Source organism: Nyctibius grandis, chromosome 10 (assembly GCF_013368605.1).
Source record: "Nyctibius grandis isolate bNycGra1 chromosome 10, bNycGra1.pri, whole genome shotgun sequence".
Taxonomy (NCBI): Eukaryota; Metazoa; Chordata; class Aves; order Nyctibiiformes; family Nyctibiidae; genus Nyctibius; species Nyctibius grandis.
The window spans coordinates 20,867,296-20,890,595 of NC_090667.1; the positions used below are offsets into that span (position 1 = coordinate 20,867,296).

General features: G+C 35.0%; 1 protein-coding gene across 1 annotated transcript in view; it reads right to left on the minus strand.

The window, feature by feature from the left end:
* The window catches only part of ERC2 (ELKS/RAB6-interacting/CAST family member 2), a 432,595-nt gene that overhangs the window by 82,313 nt on the left and 326,982 nt on the right, over positions 1-23,300 (minus strand). Inside the window, 2 exon segments of the mRNA XM_068409226.1 lie at positions 9,646-9,765; positions 10,983-11,130. Coding sequence (XP_068265327.1) covers positions 9,646-9,765; positions 10,983-11,130 — 268 coding nt within the window.

The window sequence follows — 23,300 nt, forward strand, 5'->3', positions numbered from 1 at the left end:
GAGCACTGGTTCACTAATTATCTAGCTGAAGCAAAAAAGATAATTCCAAGGCTATTATTGTTAAAAAGCCTAACCTTGACACTGCTCTCAATTCTTTCTAATGGTAGCACGCTTCTTGAATCAACATGTGATGAAAATGAGACAAATTGTTAAAATATATCCACCAACTATGGTTTTGACAAAAGATCTTGTGTCATTTTTCCACAAGCTGAAGGATCTGTTAATTGGCCATTGCATTGAAAGATCTTTTGCCAATACTAGAACTGCATGGAAGAAGTGAACAACAATATTCTTCAATATACTTCAAAGTATTCCAAAGCTTGTATTACTTTACACTAATTATTCAGTTCACTTCTAACAGCATAATGCTAGCAACATAATGCAAATTATTTCCAAATTATTTCCAAAATAAATTATACTCTTGTCTTCAATCGTTGTAATGGTAATACTCAATTCAGGCTTTTTTATTGCTTATGCAGTGAGTTTTTAGACACCAAGAAAATTCCAATAGAAAAAAAACCTTAAGTTATGAAGACTATAAGTTTGCAAGCACTCATCAGCAACCGAAAGATAACAAAAACATTACAGTATGGTAACTAACTAGGAACTCCAGATGCTAAATAACTATCATAATCATAACCATATGGGTGTTGGAATGCATCACTATTGGGTAAAGTTATGTTTTACTGAGTGCTTTAATTATGCATTTTCTTTTTATAACATCCCTGTAATGTAATCTATACTTATATTCTTACTCTTAACTGTATTTTAACATGGGTTTTGCTGCTTTGTTTCCCGCCTCCATTGAAGAACACAATTAATTTTTTCCTTGTTAAAATTCCAAATGGGCTAATAAGCATGTTTTTTGTTTCCTGTTATAGTGTATGACTTGTCTTGGAAAGTGTGAGAGACAGGATGCATGCAGACTAAAAGTGTGTGTGATAGCTTATTGGAGAAAAGTTTGGCTACTCCTCATTTAACTCTTATTATTTCTTACCTCATTAATGACACGACTGTTGCATATGAAGTAAAGAACACAGTAAAGTTTTTATGCTAAGAAGCATATAATTTTTTTTTCCCCATCTATATCTAGTTGTATATTAAACTTAATTCATCTGATGTTTTACATTAAAATCTTACAGTTCTTATCACTTGTAACATGCATGTAAACAGAACACTCGTTCTTCAAGCCCTTTCTGCTCTCCTCAGTTTCACAGGACAGAGAATAGGGACTAAGAAAGAGTACTGACTATTTTCCAAGTTTTCATAAAATCCAGCCTTCCTCCCAGCTGAAACACAAAAGCAACTGCTGGTCAGATTAGATACTCTGACTCCTGTGCAGCACCGGAAAGCAGCTTCTGAAGTAGATCTTTTCAAAGACTTGGATCTGATAATTTAGTGATGAACATGTGCATAAAAGTTTTACATATATTTCAGTTCTTTTTTAATTAGAGTACTATTTAACTGATACTAGCAACCATTACACCTGCTGCTTTGCAAGCTTACAAAATGTGACTGACTTATCCTGAAAGAAGTTAAAGCTCACAGCAAGTTTCCCTCTTCACAAGCTAAAGGATAATAGTCTCACAAACACCAGCTGGGATATTAGACACCCGGCAGACTGAGACAAGCAGCAGTTCCAAGTGCCAAGCAGACACTTATCTAAAGTACTAAGGCCAAATTTCAACTTCCCTGACACTTGTAATTGAATAAAGTTATGTTGATTTGAACATGGTCCATCTGACTTTTTAGTTGCAGTCTCTGCATTTCGAGTTCGTGTTTTTGAAGTCTTTTTAAGTTCTGTGAATTAAAAGTATGGCTTGAAGCGCAGGAAATATCTTGTAATAATACAGCATCCTTGGTAACGTATAGGCTAAAGTCATGCTAAAAGTATTTGTCGGTGTCCTACTACTAAACTTGGTAATTACACAGAAGTATGTAAGAACATAGATACAAAGAAGTGAGTTAAAAGCATAATTAAAGCTCTGAAACAGTAGCTGCCTGAGGACATCTCAGGCCAAGTCCTACTAAATGCAGACAAGCAATGTAAGAAGGTAAGCTTCCCCGTTTTTTTCCTGTTTTTTACAACAGGAAATAACTCATTAAAAAGATACATCCGCATAATAATTATTTAAAACCAGACAGGAATCAGAAACTTCAGTAGCTAAACAAGATCTTTGAAACTGCAAATCTCAGTCAGTAGCACTGATTATCTTTCAGTATCTTTAATGTCTGAATAGTTCATTTCAGCTGTAATTTTTGCAATTTCATCACCAAGCCCAGCTCTCATTTGTATCATAGACAAAATTGTAGCCTATGTTGAAATTACTACATTTCTTCTACTGTATGCAATAAAAATTGATAAATAAAACATACATTTCAACACATGGATGGTATATTGGAATATGGACCAAAATGGAGAGAACATCACAAACACTGTCTTGATATGCTTTATAGAGATAACTTACTTATAAGTAATTTTTGTTTGATGCTAGATTTTAGAAATGAGAAGTTTTATCCACCATCACAGGAGCAGAAAAGTTTGACACCCAATTTTTACATTTTTTTAATAACTGGCTACTTAGTACTGTACTTGAGATCAGGTGTTAAATTACATTTAGTTTTATTATCATGGGGTACTTTGTAGTAGAACTTAAGGACTTGTTTCAAAAATGTCTCATGGAGGAAAAATAAACCTATTTGGCTTGGGAGTTCAGTTATTTATATAATGGAGATATTAACTATTCTTATCTGAGATACTTAATACCCATTTTCACCTATCAAGCCAGCCAGATCAAAAATTACAAAAGTTCCAGTGTTAATATACACATTATTTTATATCTGCATTACCTACTTTTTTCATTTAAGATTTTCAGTCTCAGTGGAGTTAAAATGTTTGTCTGAACAAAGTGCAGTACCCTAACCTGTCCCGCATTGGGTTTATATCTAAGCTTCTTGTACTTGGCAAAATTGAGAATTACAGATTCAAAATTCAGATTACAAATGAAGAGAATAAAACCCAATGTTAAGACATGCAGAAATACTGCCTTAGGATATTTCTCATTAATATAAATGTATAAACTGCAAGGATTTCTAAGACACTAAATAAATTTAAGGCCATTGAATACATGGGCTGCTTGTATTGACATCAATGGGATCTGACCAGACACATTTTAAATCAGAGATTAATAGCCATTTTGCTACATTGCCTGAGAATTTTTTCTGATTTTCCTCATATGACAGTTCAATATACGAAGTTATTAGAGCATCTATTCTTACCTGCCCAAAATAAAACAAATAGCTTGTGTAGCATAACTGTAACAAAAATAAAACTCCTAAAACTTAAGGGTCTCAAGATTACTTCTTTGTTCAAAGTTAGATGCTTAAAGCTTCAGCAAGACCAACATAATGAGTGATAGCAAACAGTATAAACAGAAGAGAAAAAAAATAGTACAGCAGTCAAATGTCTGCAGTACCCATGTGAATGGCTTCATAACATTGATTCTATTTGCTGTGCCGCAACATTTAGGCTCAACAGTACAATAAATCTCTCTCTGAAGCAGATCTGTGTAAAGAATAATAATAATAATAATGAAAATAATAATGTAGTATTCTGTGCTCCTATAGTATTGTACCTGTGAAATTCAAGGAAATCAGAAACATTAACTTAGTCTGACAACATCAGAAACAGAAGCCACAGTGATTAGGAACCAACTCAATACCAGGACAGTGCTACTGATCACAAGGTCTACAGATGCTAATGTCCACAGACACCATAACAAAGCATTGCAAGGCTTTTTTGTTCCCATACTTGTTAAACATTAGTGGGCTTAAATGCAATTAATTAATGCACAGTGTTGCAGAAGAATGTTTTGGGCTGCCAGAATTATCACAATTGCAACAACTTCTAAGCCTATTATTTTTCTTAACCAGTAATATAAACACTTTCAATATCATAAAAGATACAATGCAATACAGCTGAATTAATCTAACGAAGAAAATATAACTTGGGGCATTTTGTTATTCTTGAGTGCTTGATGTCACCACTGTAATATCACATTAGCACTATTTCTGATGTACTTAACTATAACAGTATATGTAATGCAACACGATGCCTTCAATTCTATTTTACTCCTCTGCTGCTGAAAGAGTTCTTTGAAATATTTGGATGTTAACTAGTAAGAAATACTTCTATGTATTGCATGCAGTAGAAGATATTGCTAGTGGTTAATTTGCTGAGAAACTGTGGTTACACAGATTTTTAAAATTCCTTGATTGTTTCTCATCCTTTTTGTTTCATTAGCAATATGTTCATGTGATGAAATATATCGTGAACTAATAGGCTAGAGAAGACTGCCAAACACCAGCTTTGCCTCTGGCCAGAGTATTCTGTACACCTGCAGTCTTGAAAACACTGGAAAGGTTTCAAATTTCATGTTTTGAGAAGAAAAATAAAATGCTCTCAAGGAGTTAGAAGACCTTGCATTTTAGCCAACTCCACTTATGTTTTTGGCTCTATATCCCAAAAGTGAAAAGAGGCGACTGGGAAATTCTCTCGCAGTATCCAAGCTCAGAACGAATCAGTAACATAGCAGTGTCTTCTGCTCTTACCAAAATCTCTTGAGATGTTCTAAAAATGGACTTTAAGCTAATTATTTCATGGAGGATTGCATGACTATACAAATTTCTCTAAAAATAGCTGTCTCGGAATTCTCAAAAGGAATCTTGGCCAGGGTGATTATAAATATTATGTAATCACTCAGCTAAGCCCTCGTGGTGATCTTGTTTAATACTGTATTTCTGAAAGGGTTTTTAAGCTTACTACAAAGTTGTATGGCTCTCAAAAGACAGCATTTGGTGTAGGAATCAAAACAATTCCAGTGGTTCTGTTTTGCTGGGACTGCATTACTATCCTTCGCATTTATTTAAACCACTAAACAGTAAATATTTAACTGACAGATTGCAGCTGCTGAATTGTACTTAAATCACTATAATTAAATATGCTCATTTCTTATGGGAAGGTGTTTGCAACACAGAGGTCAGTATTATTACTATTAATTTTACAGCTGCATACACTGTGATACAAATAATTTCCTAGGTTATCAAAATATAATATGAAAAAAACTCTAAAAGTAAGCCAGCAATTGAGATAAAACCAATACTTTTCTTCCAGCTTTGAAATAACAGGAGTTTTACTTAAACTCACACAGTCACAATCCATAAAAAGACTGCTCAACTCATTCACATAAATAATATTTTGGTCTTTATGTACATCTGTACATTCATATTTAAAATAAATCACGTATGTTCTCATTCCCTTACATTTCCTTAAGATGCTTCTTTTTCAGTGTGAAGAATTGTGACAAATTACTTCCAAATCAATGTCTTGGTAGTTTACAATCTGTTTGATGTTCCCAAAGGCCAGAAAAATTAAAATAGAAAAATTGGAGAAAGGCATCCAACTGCATATTTGGTGCTAGGAACATTAAGGTATGAACTATCTAAAAAGAGAAAAAAACCTGAAATTTACAATGAGACTTTTTTAAACTTTATTTTTTTAACACATTCTATTTATGGTTTAATTCTATTTTAGTTTAGATTTCTATTGGCATGTCCTTTGTCGGTCTGCAGGCACTGTCGAGCAATTGAAATCAGTATATTTGTCAATGTGTAAAACATTGACATGTTATGATCAAAAAAATAATTTATTAATTTAAAAGAAAAGGATGCAGGTGTCTTTTTGAGTTGGGGGACAGGGGGGTGGCACGTTTGGGAAGTAAACACTTTGCCTCCAAACTGCGTAATAACTGTTGTAAAACAAACCACATTAAAAAAAAAGGACAAAATAACATCCAGTTTATGACATGGATACACTAAGATGAATATTCATGCCTAAGCAGGCAGTACACTGTATTTGTTTTATCTTTGCCAGAATGGTGCCTGTTTAGACAATAGCCTGTTACTCCTGGATATTGAAAAGCTCTTGGTATTTTTCTTCCTCTCATGGAATTTTTCATGCTCATCGACTGTGGCACACTTTTAATACTCTTCTGAAGCAATCCTAAGGAAGATTACGGAGAGTCAAGAAGCTTCCAGTTGAAATACAAAATACACCAGGATGCTTCAGGAATCTACCAGAGTGATTAGAAAAGTTTTTCACAGTGTCTGTGGTAAAAGCAGCTACATTTACATTTAGGCAATTCAATCTCAGTGCAAGTCTGCGATATATTACAGCGCAGTGATAGAATCTGTTTTTCTGGACTTACTCCAATAACAATAAAATTCTATGAGTAACCTCAATACTTTGGGTTACTCCACTGATTTTAATAGAATTGACCTCCTGAACCTTTAAGCCATCTACTAAATACTGTGCCCTATCTCTTTAAATATGAAGCAGGATTTTGATGCCTACAATGACCTCACACAGTGGGAGCCACCAGAGCTCTTGTACAGCATTCTGAGTAGCAGTAGATGAATTTGAAAACATTTTGATGTTCCAACTAGGTAAGCACCTATAAATGTTATGAAGTACATCCATACTCCACAACCTCTTGCCTTAAATTGCGACCCTCGTTGGCCTCATCAGAGTTAGGTGAAAGAGCAGTAGTTGGCCCTCTCCGGCACATGGAAATATTAAGGAGTATTCACATTTTTTGTACGAAAAAAAATCTGATTCTAGGAAATTTACTTTCATCAACAGGATTTTCCAGAGGAAGACAGTGACTTCCTTCTTACGCCTCAAAGAAGATACTCCTGGGCACTTCATGTATACAATCAGAAAGCCTGGATTCTGATGAATTTGCACACATACCTCTCCTTCTCTGTCTCTCAAGAAACAGCCTTTGTAGCTCTCGGGGAAAAAAGCCTTTTGTACCTACTTTTTCATATCAGCAGAGGACCTTCCAAGCTACAGTGATCCCACCTCAGACACTGAAGCCACCAGTTCAATAGCAATAGCAAACCAGCATCCTAGGCTTGGAGTATAATGTTGCGCTTTTTTAGGTATTATCCATTGCAATGATCCATAGTACAGCATGATTTGAAATTGCTAGAAATATAGAATTGGAGTTTATCAACTACATGACAAAGTCTAGGATGCCATTGAAAGACAGCAGCAGAAACAGAGACTCAGAGAGTTTCTGAGAAAGAAACTCCCCAAACTGCAAACAAAAGCAAAAAGCAAATCAAACTGTCAGATATATGATGATGCAGCATGAGGGCTGAAGTTTCACAATGGCTTATTTAGGCCAAAGTGATTCACCTGTCTATAAAGATCACAAAATAAAACTTGATTGAAATAATATTTTCTATTTCAAATGGTAAAGCTCATCCTCACGGAAGGTTAATTTCAAATTATTGCTTCTTTACTAAAATGACAAGTCTTTGAAAAATAAAATGTTCTTGGGAGACATGCAGGACATAGGGAGAGCAGACGCAATTAGAAGCTCAGTTGCAGCATCACCACATGAACTCTGCAGTATAATGAGGAAAATATAACAAGATTATCTAAAGAAGCTCTAGGATGTTGCTTTTATGAGCTTTGCTGACATCTACAACAGTGCATGTAGATTTCTAGGCAAGGTAAAATTATGTTCAAGTAAATTTCTCACTTCAATTAGCACTCTAAAATAATAACAAATTATTTCCCAATAGCTTGCCTACATGATTTAAGACATCATGCATATTAACTGCTGATTTACACAGCAACAACTGCTCTTCTGTTTTGCAGGTCTAACACAATTGTGAAATAAAAGTCTGGTTCTGAAGAGAACAGTTCTCAGCAAAATCTGGAGAACATTAGAAGTAGCACAGGAATTATAAAAGGAAGACAGAAAAATGAATGGAGTAAAACAACTTTCTTCTGAAACACAGTAGAAAATACTTTTACTTTTAACAAAGAACTATCCTAAAATTGATGCACCTGTAAGAGTAGCAATTCTGTAGAACAGATATAACAATATTTTTCATGTTCAGGAGATGCATTACTTGATGTGTAAATCAAGAATGGGACTTGCTCTAGGATAGAAAGATCAAAATAAATGTCTGAATTGCAGATGCTGAAGGAGAAAGGAGGAGTTTGTCTACAACACATTTACTCTTACCATCTGATGCCTCTTTGTGGAACAGGGAAAGCCTATTCTTACTGATGCTCGGCTAATAAGATTTTAAGCCACAGTGCTTCATATGCAGCGTAGCTTTCCCATCACTAACTGAAAGACAGAGAACCTTTGTGAGGAGCAACATGAAAAGGAGCAACATAAAAAGAAACTCCTTGGATTCTTTAAGGTCTGCGTTTCTCATCCTTTGCCCTGCTGCATTGATAAGTTCTCAGCCTCATGTAGCCATGAACAGAGGGCTTCCTGCTTGATTGGATCATAGAATCACAGAATGGGTTGGGTTGGAAAGGACCTTAAAGACCATCTAGGTCCAACCCCCCTGCCACAGGCAGGGACACCTTCCACTACACTAGGTTGCTCAAAGCCCCATCCAGCCTGGCCTTGAACACTGCCAGGGAGGGGGCATCCAAAACTTCTCTGGGCAACCTGTTCCAGTGTCTCACCACCCTCACAGTAAAGAATTTCTTCTTAATATCTAATCTAAATCTACCATCTTTCACTTTAAAACTGTCACCCTTCTTCCTATCACTACATACCCTAGTAAAAAGTCCCTCCCCAGCTTTCCTGTAGGCTCCTTCAGGTACAAATAAGGCCATAAGAAAAAAATTGATGCTGCAACTGACCATTCACTGAAGTTCCAGTGAACCAGAAATAGATTGGGAGACAGCATCTGTGAAAGAAACTGAGGAACAGGGTAGATATATCACATAGCATACAATCTGTTTCTTCCCCCCCACCAATCATAGCAAGGAAGAGTAGCACTAACAAGCCTTTGTGTTGGATGCACGTGTGAAAGCTTTGGGGGTTGACAGTGGTTCTCCCCAAAGGGATTAAAGAAGTATGAATGATCTCTACAACCTCTATTATCAGATAATTCTCAAGTGTAATAAAGTGGTGACCTAGTTAAACCACATTCCTGTTCCTGGTATCTCTTTTTTTGGTGGTGTCTGAGATAACAGGGAGATTATTTTGGCATCAATTTAATCTAGTTAAATAGCTTTACTGAAGATCTTTATCACTATAAATAATGTAGGTATTTGAAGTATTTGGTTGCAATTCTACCTGAAGTTATCCAAAATAATGCCTCTCTAGCAATCCTCATCTGCTGTTCCTTCACCCTGTCTGAAGAAATTTATGAATGTTTTGAACATTTTTCAGCAATAGCTTAAAGGTACAAAACCAAACAAAACAAACAAAAAAAAACCACAACAAAAAAACAGTTTGCCCAAGTCTCTGACGAACATTTTAAAAATACCCGTGACAGGCATCACGGAACATGGCAAAGTGGTGTATTCATGGTGACTTCAGTAACGAAAGATAAAGACCAAAAAAGAAGAGATCTAAAAGAGAAAATAACTGCCTTCTCTTTTCCAAAGCAAACCAAAACAAAAATCCCTAAAATTATTTGGAACATAACATCATCTGCTCCAATGCCACACAGTGGGACGAACTACTAAAAAGCATAAAGCACGTCTGCCTATTTAGCATATAAAATTTAGGTGAAATGTCTCCTGGCCAGCTGACTGACCTGAGACATGAGTGCATCATGGCTGGAACACAGGTACTTGGCTGGAATGTCTGTAATGAAGTCAGCATAATGAGTGAACTATAAGTTCATGCTCAGGGGCTGTTTCCTATTTTTATAGACCTGTGGGAAAAAGCTCTAACTATTAGATGCATGAGGTCAGAGCTATTGGGAATTTAGCACAGCAGCAAGGGTTTTCGTTAACTTTCTGTTATTGAGTGCATGGAGTTCCACAGTATGTAATGCATGATTCAGAACAAAGAATCATAACATTGAGTACACAGTATGTCCTAAACATTATTAACATGGCATGCTCATTTGTAAAGTGGCACACTGCCTGATAGCAGAGTGGTTACCCTGACAGTCTAAGGAGATCAGAATGATTTTGCTGATGGTGTTCTCCTCCTCCCCAAGCAACAATCACAGTATTCAGTAATGTCACACAAAGGAAAACATCAGATACAACGCCTTTAAACATGGTCTGAAAACATCTTTCTCACCTTTTTCACCTATTCTGGAAGAGGAAAGGTGTTTAACAACTTACATGACACACAGCACAGGTCTTTAGTACCTAGGTTATCTGAATATCCTTTGTCCTCTTGCCTACAGTACCTCTTATGGCTATGACTATTACCTTTTAAAAATCAGAGGTAGTAGCCACTGCATAGTATGTAGAGTTTTAAACATTTTAATTAGTACATAGATCTCTTCTCTGTCTGTGTCTGGCACATGTGTACTGTGTCTAGTATGGTTATTTTCCTCATTCATAAAGCAGAATATAAATTAAATTTGCTTGTGATAAGATCTACTTCTAGAGTTTGTAACTACATGGTTTTTTATTAAAACCTCAAATAACTTACAGTGTTGAAGACAGGGTGATTTTTACTCATTTAACAATTTATTTTAAGGATAATCACGATTTCCACATAACCTCTCAGAAAGCCTGAAACCTTCTGAAAACACAATTATGTTACAACAGATAAGCAAATAACTGAGCAGAAGAAGGTTAGAAAGAGTCAACAGAACGGATAGACCTTGCTCTATGGCAAGGAGCATCTGCTCTCCTCTGTCTCACATAATGAAGAAGCTTGGAAGCTATGAGGAGCGAAAACGAAGTGTATTGGCTACATATAGTGTGAGCCAAGCAAACGTGCAGCTAAATACTTAACCATAGAGAAGCAATACAGAAACACTTACATCGAACGCCTCCTACCTTTTGTAACTGCTGTCACGTGTCAGACCTGGCTTGAAGACTTTCCATATGAGGTTAGAATAAAATAGTACAAATGAAAATAATGCCAGTTTTCTGTTGCCATGAAAGTATGAAAATGTGTCCCCACCTGCTGTTTTAACTGATGTACTAATCTGTCCTTCTCTCGTTTAAGAGCCATTACTTCTTCCTGAGTCTTCTTTTTCTTTGAAGCAGACAGTTCAAGCAAGGCAATGTTTGCATCTTTTTCACTAATTGCAGCAAGCAAAGCTTCCTGTCTGATAAAAGAAAAAAAAATTGTTACATTATCATTAAAACAGAACATATACTACTATATCATACTACATGAGATGTTTCTTTTAACCACTGGGAGAACAATCAACTACCCTCTGAACACTTTAAATAGTAAACATTGTCAAGTCTAATCAAATCATGAAATAAACTGATTATCAAAAAAAGTTCTATTTATAGATTTTTCATTATTTAACTATTTCATAAAACATTTATCTCAGTCTGTTTTACTATTATGATATCCAACAATATTTCTGTGAAATGTCTTGCTTTTAAAAATCTTTGGTATTTATTTCTTTAAATTTATTTTCTCAAATTCTAGAATATCTTACATAAATCTGTTGTGAATTATTCAAATAATACATATTGAATAATAAAAAGCAAAGTGATAAAGGTAAAACATATTTTTGTTTTATCCTGTTAATCTGGTACCCTAAAGACCTCGGTACAGAAATCTCTGGACATCTCACTCACATTTACTTAAATGTTTTCCTATGGATTTATTATTATTCATCGTTTCACCACAAAGCTATAATTCTAGAAGTAAAATATAACATCTAGAAAAGATCTAATTGTTCATGAGGAATCTTTTCCTTTGGAATCTTGACCCCTCGATCTCCACAAAGCAAACAGAAACTTACAGCACTCAGAAACATATAGAATTACATGGAAGCTAGCAGGGTCACATCATAAATAGTTTGTGAGGATATATGACAGAGGTAATTTTTACAACATGCAGTTGGAAGCACAGATCTTGCTGTACCTTTTTATTTCTTATACTCTAAAATGCTCATGTTGGCAAGGCCATAATCTATCCCTTAGTTTCCTAAATAAAAGAAATATATTCATCTTCTGCAATGCATCCACTGACAGACTATGACTTATCAGGCAAGAAAAAGCATATAATACTTAACAGTTCTTAGAACAGGATATGTTATGGCCTATGCCTTTTTTTCCAGAACTATAGAATATCAATCATTTAAAAATAAACATGGATAAATAAGTCATAAATTAACCTTAGGCTCCAGCTGCTAATAAATGTAAGAATACAGCTTATGAACTTCATCCAGTCAAGGTGAGCTAGAAGCTTGGAATTCTCATAGTCCTTTGCTTGTCAGCAAAAATGTCAAGAAAGCTATTTCACTTTTATTTCAAAATTCCTAATGTATTAATGTAAATATTTATAGGACAATATTTCTGATGGAGTCAAAGAAAAACAACCCATTTATTTTACTCTCAAAGTTATGAGACATGGATCAATTTTAGATAAACAGTTGCATTTTATTCATACACTTAAATAGTCTCATTTATTATTCTGTCTTCTTCTTTCTAATCACAGTTAAACGATGTTTAAAAGAGGATGCCACAAGTCTCCAGCAGTCTCAATTTCAATGAAAGCTATTAATTATTTTAAATAACAGGTATTAATGAAAAAAAATATCAAAGGGTTACACATCCATAATGCTAATTTGAAATGAGATATAGGTATATTGTTTTCTATAAACCTTATAATAATGCATAAAATGTGCTGTGTAGTAATTTGTAAAAGTCAGTGTTTTCATGTGTTGTGCTCAAATACATCTCAATTCCATAACATTTTCATTAAAATCTTTACTTTTTAATGCACTGAAATAGAAGGAGGCGATTTGCTACTGTATTCAACAATTCTTCTCACCTTGCAGAAAGCAGAGAATTTATGCACCATATAAAATCTAAATAGGGCCTCTTGAGAATCTGGCTCAAACAAAGAAAAATGTAACACATTTTCAGCTTTTGCTCCACAGCACCTTTTACATACAAGTCTGTACTTTTATGTTTTAGAAATGTGTCCTAACCCTAGAAGGCAAGGTTTTTTTCAGAGGTCATAATATAAACTTTCTGACCAAAAGTGTCAGCAACAGCTATTCTGTGACTTTAAATCCAAAGCAACAGCATATTGCATTATAACATAAGATACTCTTTTTCTAAATTAAATAAGATTAGGTTAGTTCCTCTACAATTATCTGGTAGCAGACTGTACTAAAACTACAAAGAAAGGTTGGTCAGAAGTTTTGACAAAGTTCCAGTGATTTGCATCAAGGAACATTTTTCAATTTTTAACTTGCATCAAGCAACAATTTTAATGCTATGTTGAACATTATTTAAAAAAAAGGTTTCACGATGTTCCTCTTATTTTCAGGATACGTAGGACAAAGATTTGCCCTGTCTGCAATTAACATCAGTGGGATTAAATCCTAATCTTTAATTCACGGTAATCATTGCTGTAAAGTAGATACATCTAGTAAACAGCAAAATATAAATCTATTTATACCATAATTATCAGTCTAAAGATATACTTATTTAATATATGAAGATAAACATTGACGTAACCATCACAAACCCAACACACTCAGAATGAAAATAGGTAAAGAAATCTACATCTGAGATATTCCAAGGTTTTAAAATATACTTAGATTAATTCTTAAGTTATGTAAATTAACTCCATCCCAGCCTGACCCAATACATCTGCTCATCTAATAGCAAATTTTATGGTAAATACATCTACAAGGTTTCTAATGGTATATAATGTTATTTAATTACATGTAACACATATTGCAGCTGTAAAAAGCCACAAATAGAATAAAAATTTTAAATTGACTTGAAAACTACATGAAGCTACACTGAAATTTTACTTCTCCTCCAAATTTTAGATTATTTCACTGCCTCAAAATTGGCAGTGAAAACACAAACATGACTAGTGAGGAAGAAGAGCCAGAACTACTGAATTATTTGGTATCATTTCAACATCTGATAATGGGATTCATTCACATCCATCTTTTTGTATTGCCAGCCAAAATGATCACACATTCTTGTGGTCATAACTGTTCAACTGTGCAACACTCTCTAGTCCCACTTTAAAGTAGCAGATAAGGTAAAAACTTCCACAGGAGAGGAGAGCCAGTTAACATGCTTTGAAAAATCTGCACCCTGGATTCTGCAGCCCCAAGACCACAAGATTTTGTAGACCCTAGCATTCTTTTTCTCAGCTGATTGTGTTGAGGGATTATGAAAGCCAACCAGAAGTTATGAGAATGTTTTTGCAAGGGAAAGGTAACAAGATATTTTTTCTCTGTTGTCTTGTGGCTCACAGGATAATTCCATTCAGTACACCACTTCTCCTATCTTGGGAAAATATTTGGGAAAATACGTAACTAAACACTTAATTCCAGGAAATAACGATTCATACCAAACACTTCCAGGAAATAATGGTTCATAGTCATGTGAAATACCTGCTGTCATATGACTCCAGAAGTGCTCCACCGAGACGCTCTAAGATTTGAATCAAACCCACAGCACATACACAAGTTTGAATTGACCCCCTAAAATTACTGTCAATATATTTTTTAATTCTTATCTTTATAGTAAATGTAAGTGGAGTTGGGAGGCCTTAAACCTATGAATGTTGAGAGATGACTGCACAAGAATACAAGGATGGGGATTTCTACTAAAGTCCTTCCACAGCAATGTGGAATGATGAATAAGTCTATACAAATGGGCAGCTGACTGCAAACTCGCACTGCCAGTACTCTTGAAGCCACCTGAATGTGAGTCAGCTTCAGTTCAGAAGCTGTAAAATCTCATTTATCTAAAAGACAAGGTGTTTTAGCTTGGGCATAGTGCCACACAACATGCTGATGGCTTCCAGACTGGAACTGGCTCACATACAGCCTGCTCAGTGTGGGCAGAGCAAACTTGCATCTGTCTGCACCCGTCTCCACAGACATACTCCTGGAGTACATTGGCATATTATCTGTGTCTATTATCATGGATAATCTGAACAGTAATAACCTCAAATATATAATCCAGTGGCATTTAAGCAGGCATCTGGGTTAACAAGAGTTCAGCAGAGCAGGACTGTATATTCTACCAAATGATACATGTTGGTTGCTTACATCCTTAGTAATTAACTACTTCAAAACAGAGAGAAGACAGAGAGATGCAACAGTTTTTATTATTATTTTACAGAGTACAAAATAAAGATGCAGATTGTGACAGGGCATCTAAAGAAACCAAAGCAGCCTCCTTTACTTCTGCATGGCCTAGCATACTGCCAGAGTTACAGTTCCTCCACTAAGTCCCTGAGACACAGAGGTTGAAAAACACCTTGCCCATGCTGATGAGGCCTCGTAAGTGAAGAGATCCAAGCATTTATGAAGCAGCCTAGGGGATAGACCTGAAGTTCTATGTTATCATATCTCATTTATTACATATCACCCACAGGTTTACCACGTCTGTGAAAGTCGCTTGTGCTACCCTGTCAACATATTTCACGTTTCCTATGGAAGAACCAAATCTGATGAACAGAAGCAATGTATTTTAGCTACCCAGTGACTCTGCTAAAAAATTAATATCACCATTTTTGCAGGAAACATTTGAAATTAGATTATCTGACCACTAGGAACATAGCTAAAATGCCAGTAAAACAGCTGACAATAATTACTTTCTCACTTATAAACATGAAGTAAACTTTCACAAAAATATAAACAGGTGGCAAGGTCTTCGTCTAAATCTCTTAGGTGAGTAATACACTTTCGTTTTGCTGCTAGAAACTGAAACTCATCATGTATTTCTGTGCAAGAATTTTTTAAAATCAAGACCTGAACTGGCACCAAGAACAACATACAGTCTCATATACTCTCCAGCTAACATGCTTAAGAGTGTAAGCGTAATTTATAATTCCTAATTATCTACTGTGTCAGTGAAAAAAAAAAAGACTATCCAAATACAGTTCTACAGAGATGTTATCACTATTTGCAGCCAAAACGTCTCCTTATTGTTTAATAAATGATGGTAATAAAATACATTTTAAAATAATTTATTAGAGCACTGAATTAAATGACGTTCTTTAACAGTAATATTTATAAAGAGTAATCCTTTTTGCTATTAGTAGTTTTTTCTCTCCTTTTTAGCAAACTAATCTGTTATACAAATAACAGGGTAGTACTTTTAACACCAAGAAAAGTCACTCTAACTGTACACGGTAAAATTAGGTAAACTCTCAGATTAAGAAAATACATGTTAAATCTAACAGCATTTGCTCCACATTGGTAATTATTCTGTACATTTTGCTTTGACATACATAAAGTAATTCCTAGGATTCCTAAGCTATATATCCTCCACTATAATATCATTGCTCATTACAAGGAGGAGAGGGAGAACTTTTCCCTGAAAAAGCAAAACTCATAAAATGAAAATTCTCCTCCCCTGGCAAAGTCTGACTGCATTCTACTCCACAGAAGCCTACTACCTCAAGCTAGTCTCCTTAATACAAAGACAGTGAATATAAAAGTCTCCTGATGAGCACACTTGCAGCTGCAGGATCAGGGCTTAAGGTACTAATGATTCCAGTGAGAAGTACCAAGAAACTTGCACAAATATCTCAGTATACTTAACATCACTTCATACTAAAACACAAAAGAAAAGATGAAAGGAAGAGTCCCTTCCTAATGGCCAGGAATTAGTTTATTTATGGAAGTGGTATTCCATCCAAAACTATTCAGGATTCCACTTTAATGTTTTCATTAACTACATGGATGATGGACTAGAAAATCTACTTCTTACATTTCAGTGAGACTTGAGACTGCGAGGGTCTTCAAGTGTCATGAAGACAGGAATAAAAATGTCTTGACAAAACAAAGATGTCATCTAGAAAACTAAGGAGAACTCCATATTAATGATCTGTTGTGAATAAGGCAAATATCATACTGTGCAGTATAAATAGAACTAGACTGCAAGACAAAAGTGATTCTTTTGATCTACATGACTTCAGGAAGATCTTAGCGGAAATACTGAATCCAGTTTGGGTATGATTCTCCATGAAAAATGTGAAGACTGTTCAGGGGAGAGCAACAAAAGCAGATAAATGACTGACAGGAAAACACTGGAAAAAACTACAATAAGTAGTCTATGAGTGGCAACATGATAATGAGAACATAAAATGTTATGTCAAATTGAAATAGAAATTTTTTTTCCATATCCATGGCACACAGAACAAGAAGTAATGTGCATAAACTGCATGAGAAAAAGTTGTATTTTTTTCCTCCCAATATCTAGCCAAGGTCTAATGATAATGGCAGGTAAGTATGAATAGAAACTGAGTAGTGGAAGAAATTGCTGGGGAAAGATGGCCACTGCCAGTGGAAGTCTTTTTGAACAATTTAGGCAAATGTCTGTTAGAAATGACGTGAGTAGAGTTGATCTTTCCCCAAGACATGACCTTACCAGCAACCCAATTACTCAATGATTCCGTGTTTTAAAGTTGATTTACTCTTTGTCTCATTTAAGACAGCAGTCCTTGGAGTTAATGTCATGTTTTATCTGCTTCCACCACATGCTTGCTAGCCTTCCCACAACTGGAAGAAAAGACCTTTTACATTTAAGTTTCTACATCTATAGTAAGAAAGAACAATACAAAACTTGAGAATGATCAACTTCCTGTGAAAATTTCCATGACAGCAATTACAGATAAAAATGACTTTATACTGCATAGGGCATTCCCTCAGGGTTAGTGAAATACGGAGATGACTTTCCTTGGAGGATCTATCAAATATTAATCTGATCATAGACCTGGCTTTTAGACAAACAAAAAGTAAAAAATCGTATAAATCTTTTAGTAAAGTCACTGGAAGTAGTGTTAAAGAACAATTTGAATTAAAGAAAAATACCTTACATAGGATTAGAGAAAGCAGATGATACCAAAGCAACTCAATTATAAATGTAACCTAACCCTGAAAAATGCAATCTTATAGATCTCTACCAATACAGACAGAGTATGCATTTGTGAAAGCGTGTCTTGGAGTGAAAAAAATTACTTAATATGAAAAGGAAGCCTTAGCATACTAGAAGGGAAGATAAGATAACGCAAGAAGAAATAAATCCATGAAAGACTCTGTTGAATGCCAAACTGAAAAAGTATATTGTATACAGTATTTTATCAAACTGCAGCCTAAACAAATGTCAAATGGAATAATTTCTTTAACAAATATGGGCAACAACTGAGAAAAAAAGGGTTGTTCACTAGCATATATTTAGTCAAGATTAACTATGGATAAAAAAATGTACTAAGAACAGATTTAATAACCCTAAACTGTCATTCAGCTTGTAGGAGGTATTCAAGATACAGCTAATAAAACACAAAAAATGGTTCTAACCACCCACAAAAAAATCTCAGTAGTATAAAACACTGAAGGATGACCACTAAGATAAATGCTTTCTTTTGAGAGCTGCCTTGCAGTTAACCTTCTTAAAGAGTCTCCCAGAAACCTCTAATCATAATACATTGCATTGCCACTTATCACAGTCAATTTAGAAGTGAACTCTGTAAACACTCCTGCTTTACTCCCCACCTCTGTTAGTCTAAGAATAATTTTCTGAGCTTTTATAAAAGAACCCATGACAACTTTTTGGGAGGTGGGGTGAATTCTTAGAAACAGTCCAATTGTAATCTAACAGAATTCCAAGATTAAGATTTATAGAAATAAGATTTTCTAACAAGAACTTTTACTGCCTTTACTACTTAAGCCGTTCTCCACAACATACAGAAATGCAACTTAAAAAGTCACCATTAAAGTTAAATGAAGTCAGAAATGTTTGAACTAATGATACACAGTAGAGTACTCAGCCAGCTTCTCACATACTAATCGTACTGAAGGAGAAAAAACCCCAGCTCAATCAACTTTTTCCCTTTAATTATTGTTTTCTTTCCCTCATGACCCCCAGTATTCAACCTTAAGTTCAGTAGGAGGTGACTAGAGATAGACGGTGATGAGAGATCCTGTTTGAAACAGCTTCTCTCTGTCACTCCTAAAGCAAATAAATGGTTTGTTAAAACATGCTGTTAATCCATTATGGATGTGCACGCATCTTAGAAAATAAACTTCAGAATATTATCAGTATTTTAAAATCTTTTATTTGAAAACAAGAAATACTGATCACAAGCATGAAATTTAAAATCTGTATATTCAACAGAGTTGTAAGCCTAAGCTAGTTGTGTGACACAGACATGTAAATTCAGTCACTATTGATTTTAGATTATTAGCCTAAAACTTGTCTGAGTCTGACAGAAAATTTGTCCCTCCAAATACATGACTAAATATGCTTTACAAAAGCATATTTATAACTTCTTTTAGAAGAACAATTATTTTGCACTCTTTTCAAAGAACAATACCTTTTGAAATACTTTCAGAAGGAAAAACAGCATGAAATAGCACTTCAGGTTGGCCTGGTGCCCTTACAGCAAGCAGAGAGCTACTGATGCTCCACAGCCCAAACACACCAAGAAGCAGAGAGGACTGCTCCATTAACTATGGAACAGAAAGACAGGGGCCCCCACTCTTACACACCTCAGTCCACCAGTCCAACACACCAAGCACCTTTCCTCATATTAGCTGAATATCAAACCTGGAATGCACCATCTGATCAAGACTTCTGCTGGAAGCAGGTGTGAAGAGGAGATATCAAAGCTTACAGATGGGAGACAGACAAGAAACAGTCTCTATGTTACACCTGTATTAGATGTATATTTTCATGAGGCTAGAATCAAGGAGAAACAGGAAGAAGCAGCTGTCCCTAATGTGAAATTTCAGAGTAAATGGAAAGAAGGAAAAGAGAGGACCTGATTCTGAACAATCACAGAGAAGTTACTTGAAAAAGCAGCTTTCTTATCCATTTGTCCTTTTCCTCCAGTTTACCTCCCAAGAGCCACAGTTCAGTGCTGCTTCCCTATGTTTCATTATTCCCATAACCACACATCTCCTTACCTCCCCCAATAATAGCAACCGTATTGTCTTGGCAATTTTAAGTTATTTCTTTTTTTCCCCCTTAACAGCAATTTGGAACATGCATATAGGTCTTTTGTTATGGAAATAAAAATCATCCAGTATAAAGGTACAAGTTCAGAGAGAAATTTTAAAAGGCAAAGAAGGAACATCATGCCCATCTTTTGGGGCTAATTTTCAAGTAAGAAGTAGGCACTCAACTGCCCTTTGAATTCTCTGAGCTTTTTCAAGCCCTATAACATTTCACTTCTGATGTCTCGATGATTTATGTTTTAGAAATGACAGCTAAGTAAAACAGACCCCCTCAGAGAAGACATATTCATCTGTGAAAGCAATTACATCACAGTTTCATAGATCATGCTTCAATAACCACTACATTATCATCTCATTCAAACAGGCAGCCTTGCTCACACATAACAAGCTTCAGACTGTGTGAGAAATGCAGAGAAAAATTCACAGTGCTGCAAAACATAGCTGAAGTTAGAGGATGACAATTATTTCTAGGTTTTGCAGCTTTTTACTAGAATTGACTCCTACTGTTCATTTGGCTTTGTATAATTCTCCATAGGAATGCAACCAACACTTGGTTAAAATACCTCTGCCTGTTTTATGCCATACCACAATATGGCGCAGAGATGGGGACTGCTGAGAACAAGAACAATGGTATCTGAACACGTGGGATTGTGTTACAGCAGAGCATAGCTCTGCACAGGGTCCACCTAAGTTAAACAGGAAAACAAAACTACAGGTAATCTGTCATTGTCAGCCTCCTTATCCTTCAACACCACTTTTTGTGTTTACAGAACACAAAGATAAAAGTACTTCGCAGGATGAATGGCTTGATCTCTAGAATATAGTTCTTGGTAATGTTTTTGAACTGCCAAATAAATGTTTAAGCTTGGAAAAAAGTTACTATCAAGAGTTACTATCGTTTTAATGAATTTGCAGAGAATTCAAAATATTTGAGTCAAAGACATATAAAACTGAGATGCAGAGACAGAATACTAAAAAACCATAAACTTTTGTTAATTGTATTCTGTTCTTAGTTTCAATTGACAACATATTCCAAATGGCCATTTGTTACAAAGTAGATGGTTATGCGTGAGTGGGGCTTTCTTTCAACTTTAATAATAAATGCTGATCAACAAAATTATCCTTTTGACAAACAGATAACACAAATAAAAAGATACTAAAATCTATTTCCTTCCTTTCCATTGGAAATTTAAGAAAAAGATTGGTCTGATTTTGAAAGAAGTAACTTAAGGTCCTCCCTCTAATTTCCATAAAGTTACAAGCAGCTGCCCTTCGAATAACATATATAACAAAACTCATAAAATCCAATGTAGATCACATTGAACTTTAAATTATATCACAGAGGGAATAATTAGCTCCATTTTGAAACAACATATAGAAATCAATATGAATACGTATTAAAATTTATGCCTTGAACTTTACAGTATATTAGAAGGCAATTTCAAGAAAGCAAATTCTTTCGAATATGTGCGATTAACAAAACGCACTCTCTTGAAGTGCATAATTCGTATTTGGTAACTGATCTGAGGGCACAGTTTAAATGCTCACTTACTAAATAGGGTGTCAGACAGATATTACGTAAACCAGTGTCATATAAATTTCCACTAGCTGCAAATATATGTCAGAGTACAATTCCGTATGTTAGCCTTAAATGAAGAAACTCCTTAGAATTTTGAACACAAACACACACCCCCCCCCAAATAGGCTGACAGATGTAATATTTTAATTATTCTAATTTAGATCTGTGAAGTCAGAATCTTCATTACTACTATTAACATGATGACATCCTTTACTTATTGCTACACTATTAATGTTAAAACTGTTACATACCTTAATTTGACAGATACAGGAAATTCCACAAATGATTACCACTCAACATTTTTTATTTTTTAAAATTACAATGTTTTTGTTAAATTTGCCTAGTTGATAAGGTACTGCTAGGTACGGAACAAACGTAAACATACTGCTCCAGACATATCGTTTCTGAGGATTTCATTATATTGGGAACCATTGGATATTTATTTATGATCAAGCCACAGAAAACCAGCCATTACCATCACTAAGTAGCGGTCTTAACATTAAAAAAAAAAAAAGTAGTTAAGCATCTGAGTAAAGAAAATAATTAAGATATTTATTCTCAAACTAACAGGCCACCATTCCTTTAGGTGTGGGATGTCAAAACACCTAAGTGCCTAAAGGCATTTTGTCATAGAACATTTATTCAAACCCTGCCTCCATCATTTTACCTCAGTGAAAAAAAACCTTAATTTTTAATAAAATACTGCAAGCCCAATATACAGCATATGAAAACAACAACTATAAAATAGAAAAGTATCAGTAAAGACAATGAAAGCCTAGAGCAGGCACGAGATATTTTAGAAGGAAGGAGAGAGGGAATTAGACAACAGCACAAAAATATTTCTCTAATTAGTATCTTAAAAGATTCAGAATGAAAGAGATAGGATACCACATGATGTTGTTTAATTATATGACTTCCCTGCTAATGGAGCTATTCACAAGCATTGCCAGGAGCATAAAGACAATCATATGATTCAACTTTGCATAAAGAAGTCTGCTCATTGATCTTCTTTGGTGGGTTAACTGTTTCAAAATTTGTTTCAGACTAAGGAAGCATTTTTTAAAAAGGCACATGTACAGTCTTAGAACTCTAAGATAATACACATTGACTCACAGTGAAGACAGTTCATACTGACTTTCTCAAAGCAGATGAAAGAGGCATAAGGGATATTACTGAACTCTTTCAGAGAGAAGGCATAGTGCCCAGCAAGACGGATGTCTGAATGGCAATAAGGAGTCACCACAGTAGAAATAACAGTAGTTGAATATTTTATGATGGTTCCACAACAAATTGTAGCAGATTTAGTCATGATAAACAACTAACTTCTTACATATCACACTAGACTAACAGGACTAACACATGAAGCTGTCTGTTGATTTGAATAATATTTCTGACAGTCTTCAGGAAAACTTCTAAAACTGAAGGACTTTTACCGAGGGCAAAGAACGAGTCTGCTTTTGAGTTAAGATCAAGTTAGTTCAAATTTTGCTACAAAAAAGGATAATAAAATTACTTAATCCATAGGACTACATTGATTACTGAAAAATTGTTTGATGATATTTTTTAATTATTAAAATCAGTGAGCTAGAAATAAAAAACTATATGGTACTTACTGTTACTTGGGTAGGTCAACCAAACCGCTTCTCCTTCCTTGTAAATGTTTTAACTATCAGCTATTTGCATAGTTAGACTACTCCCTTCTGTAGGTGTCAGCTAGGTGTATGTCAGA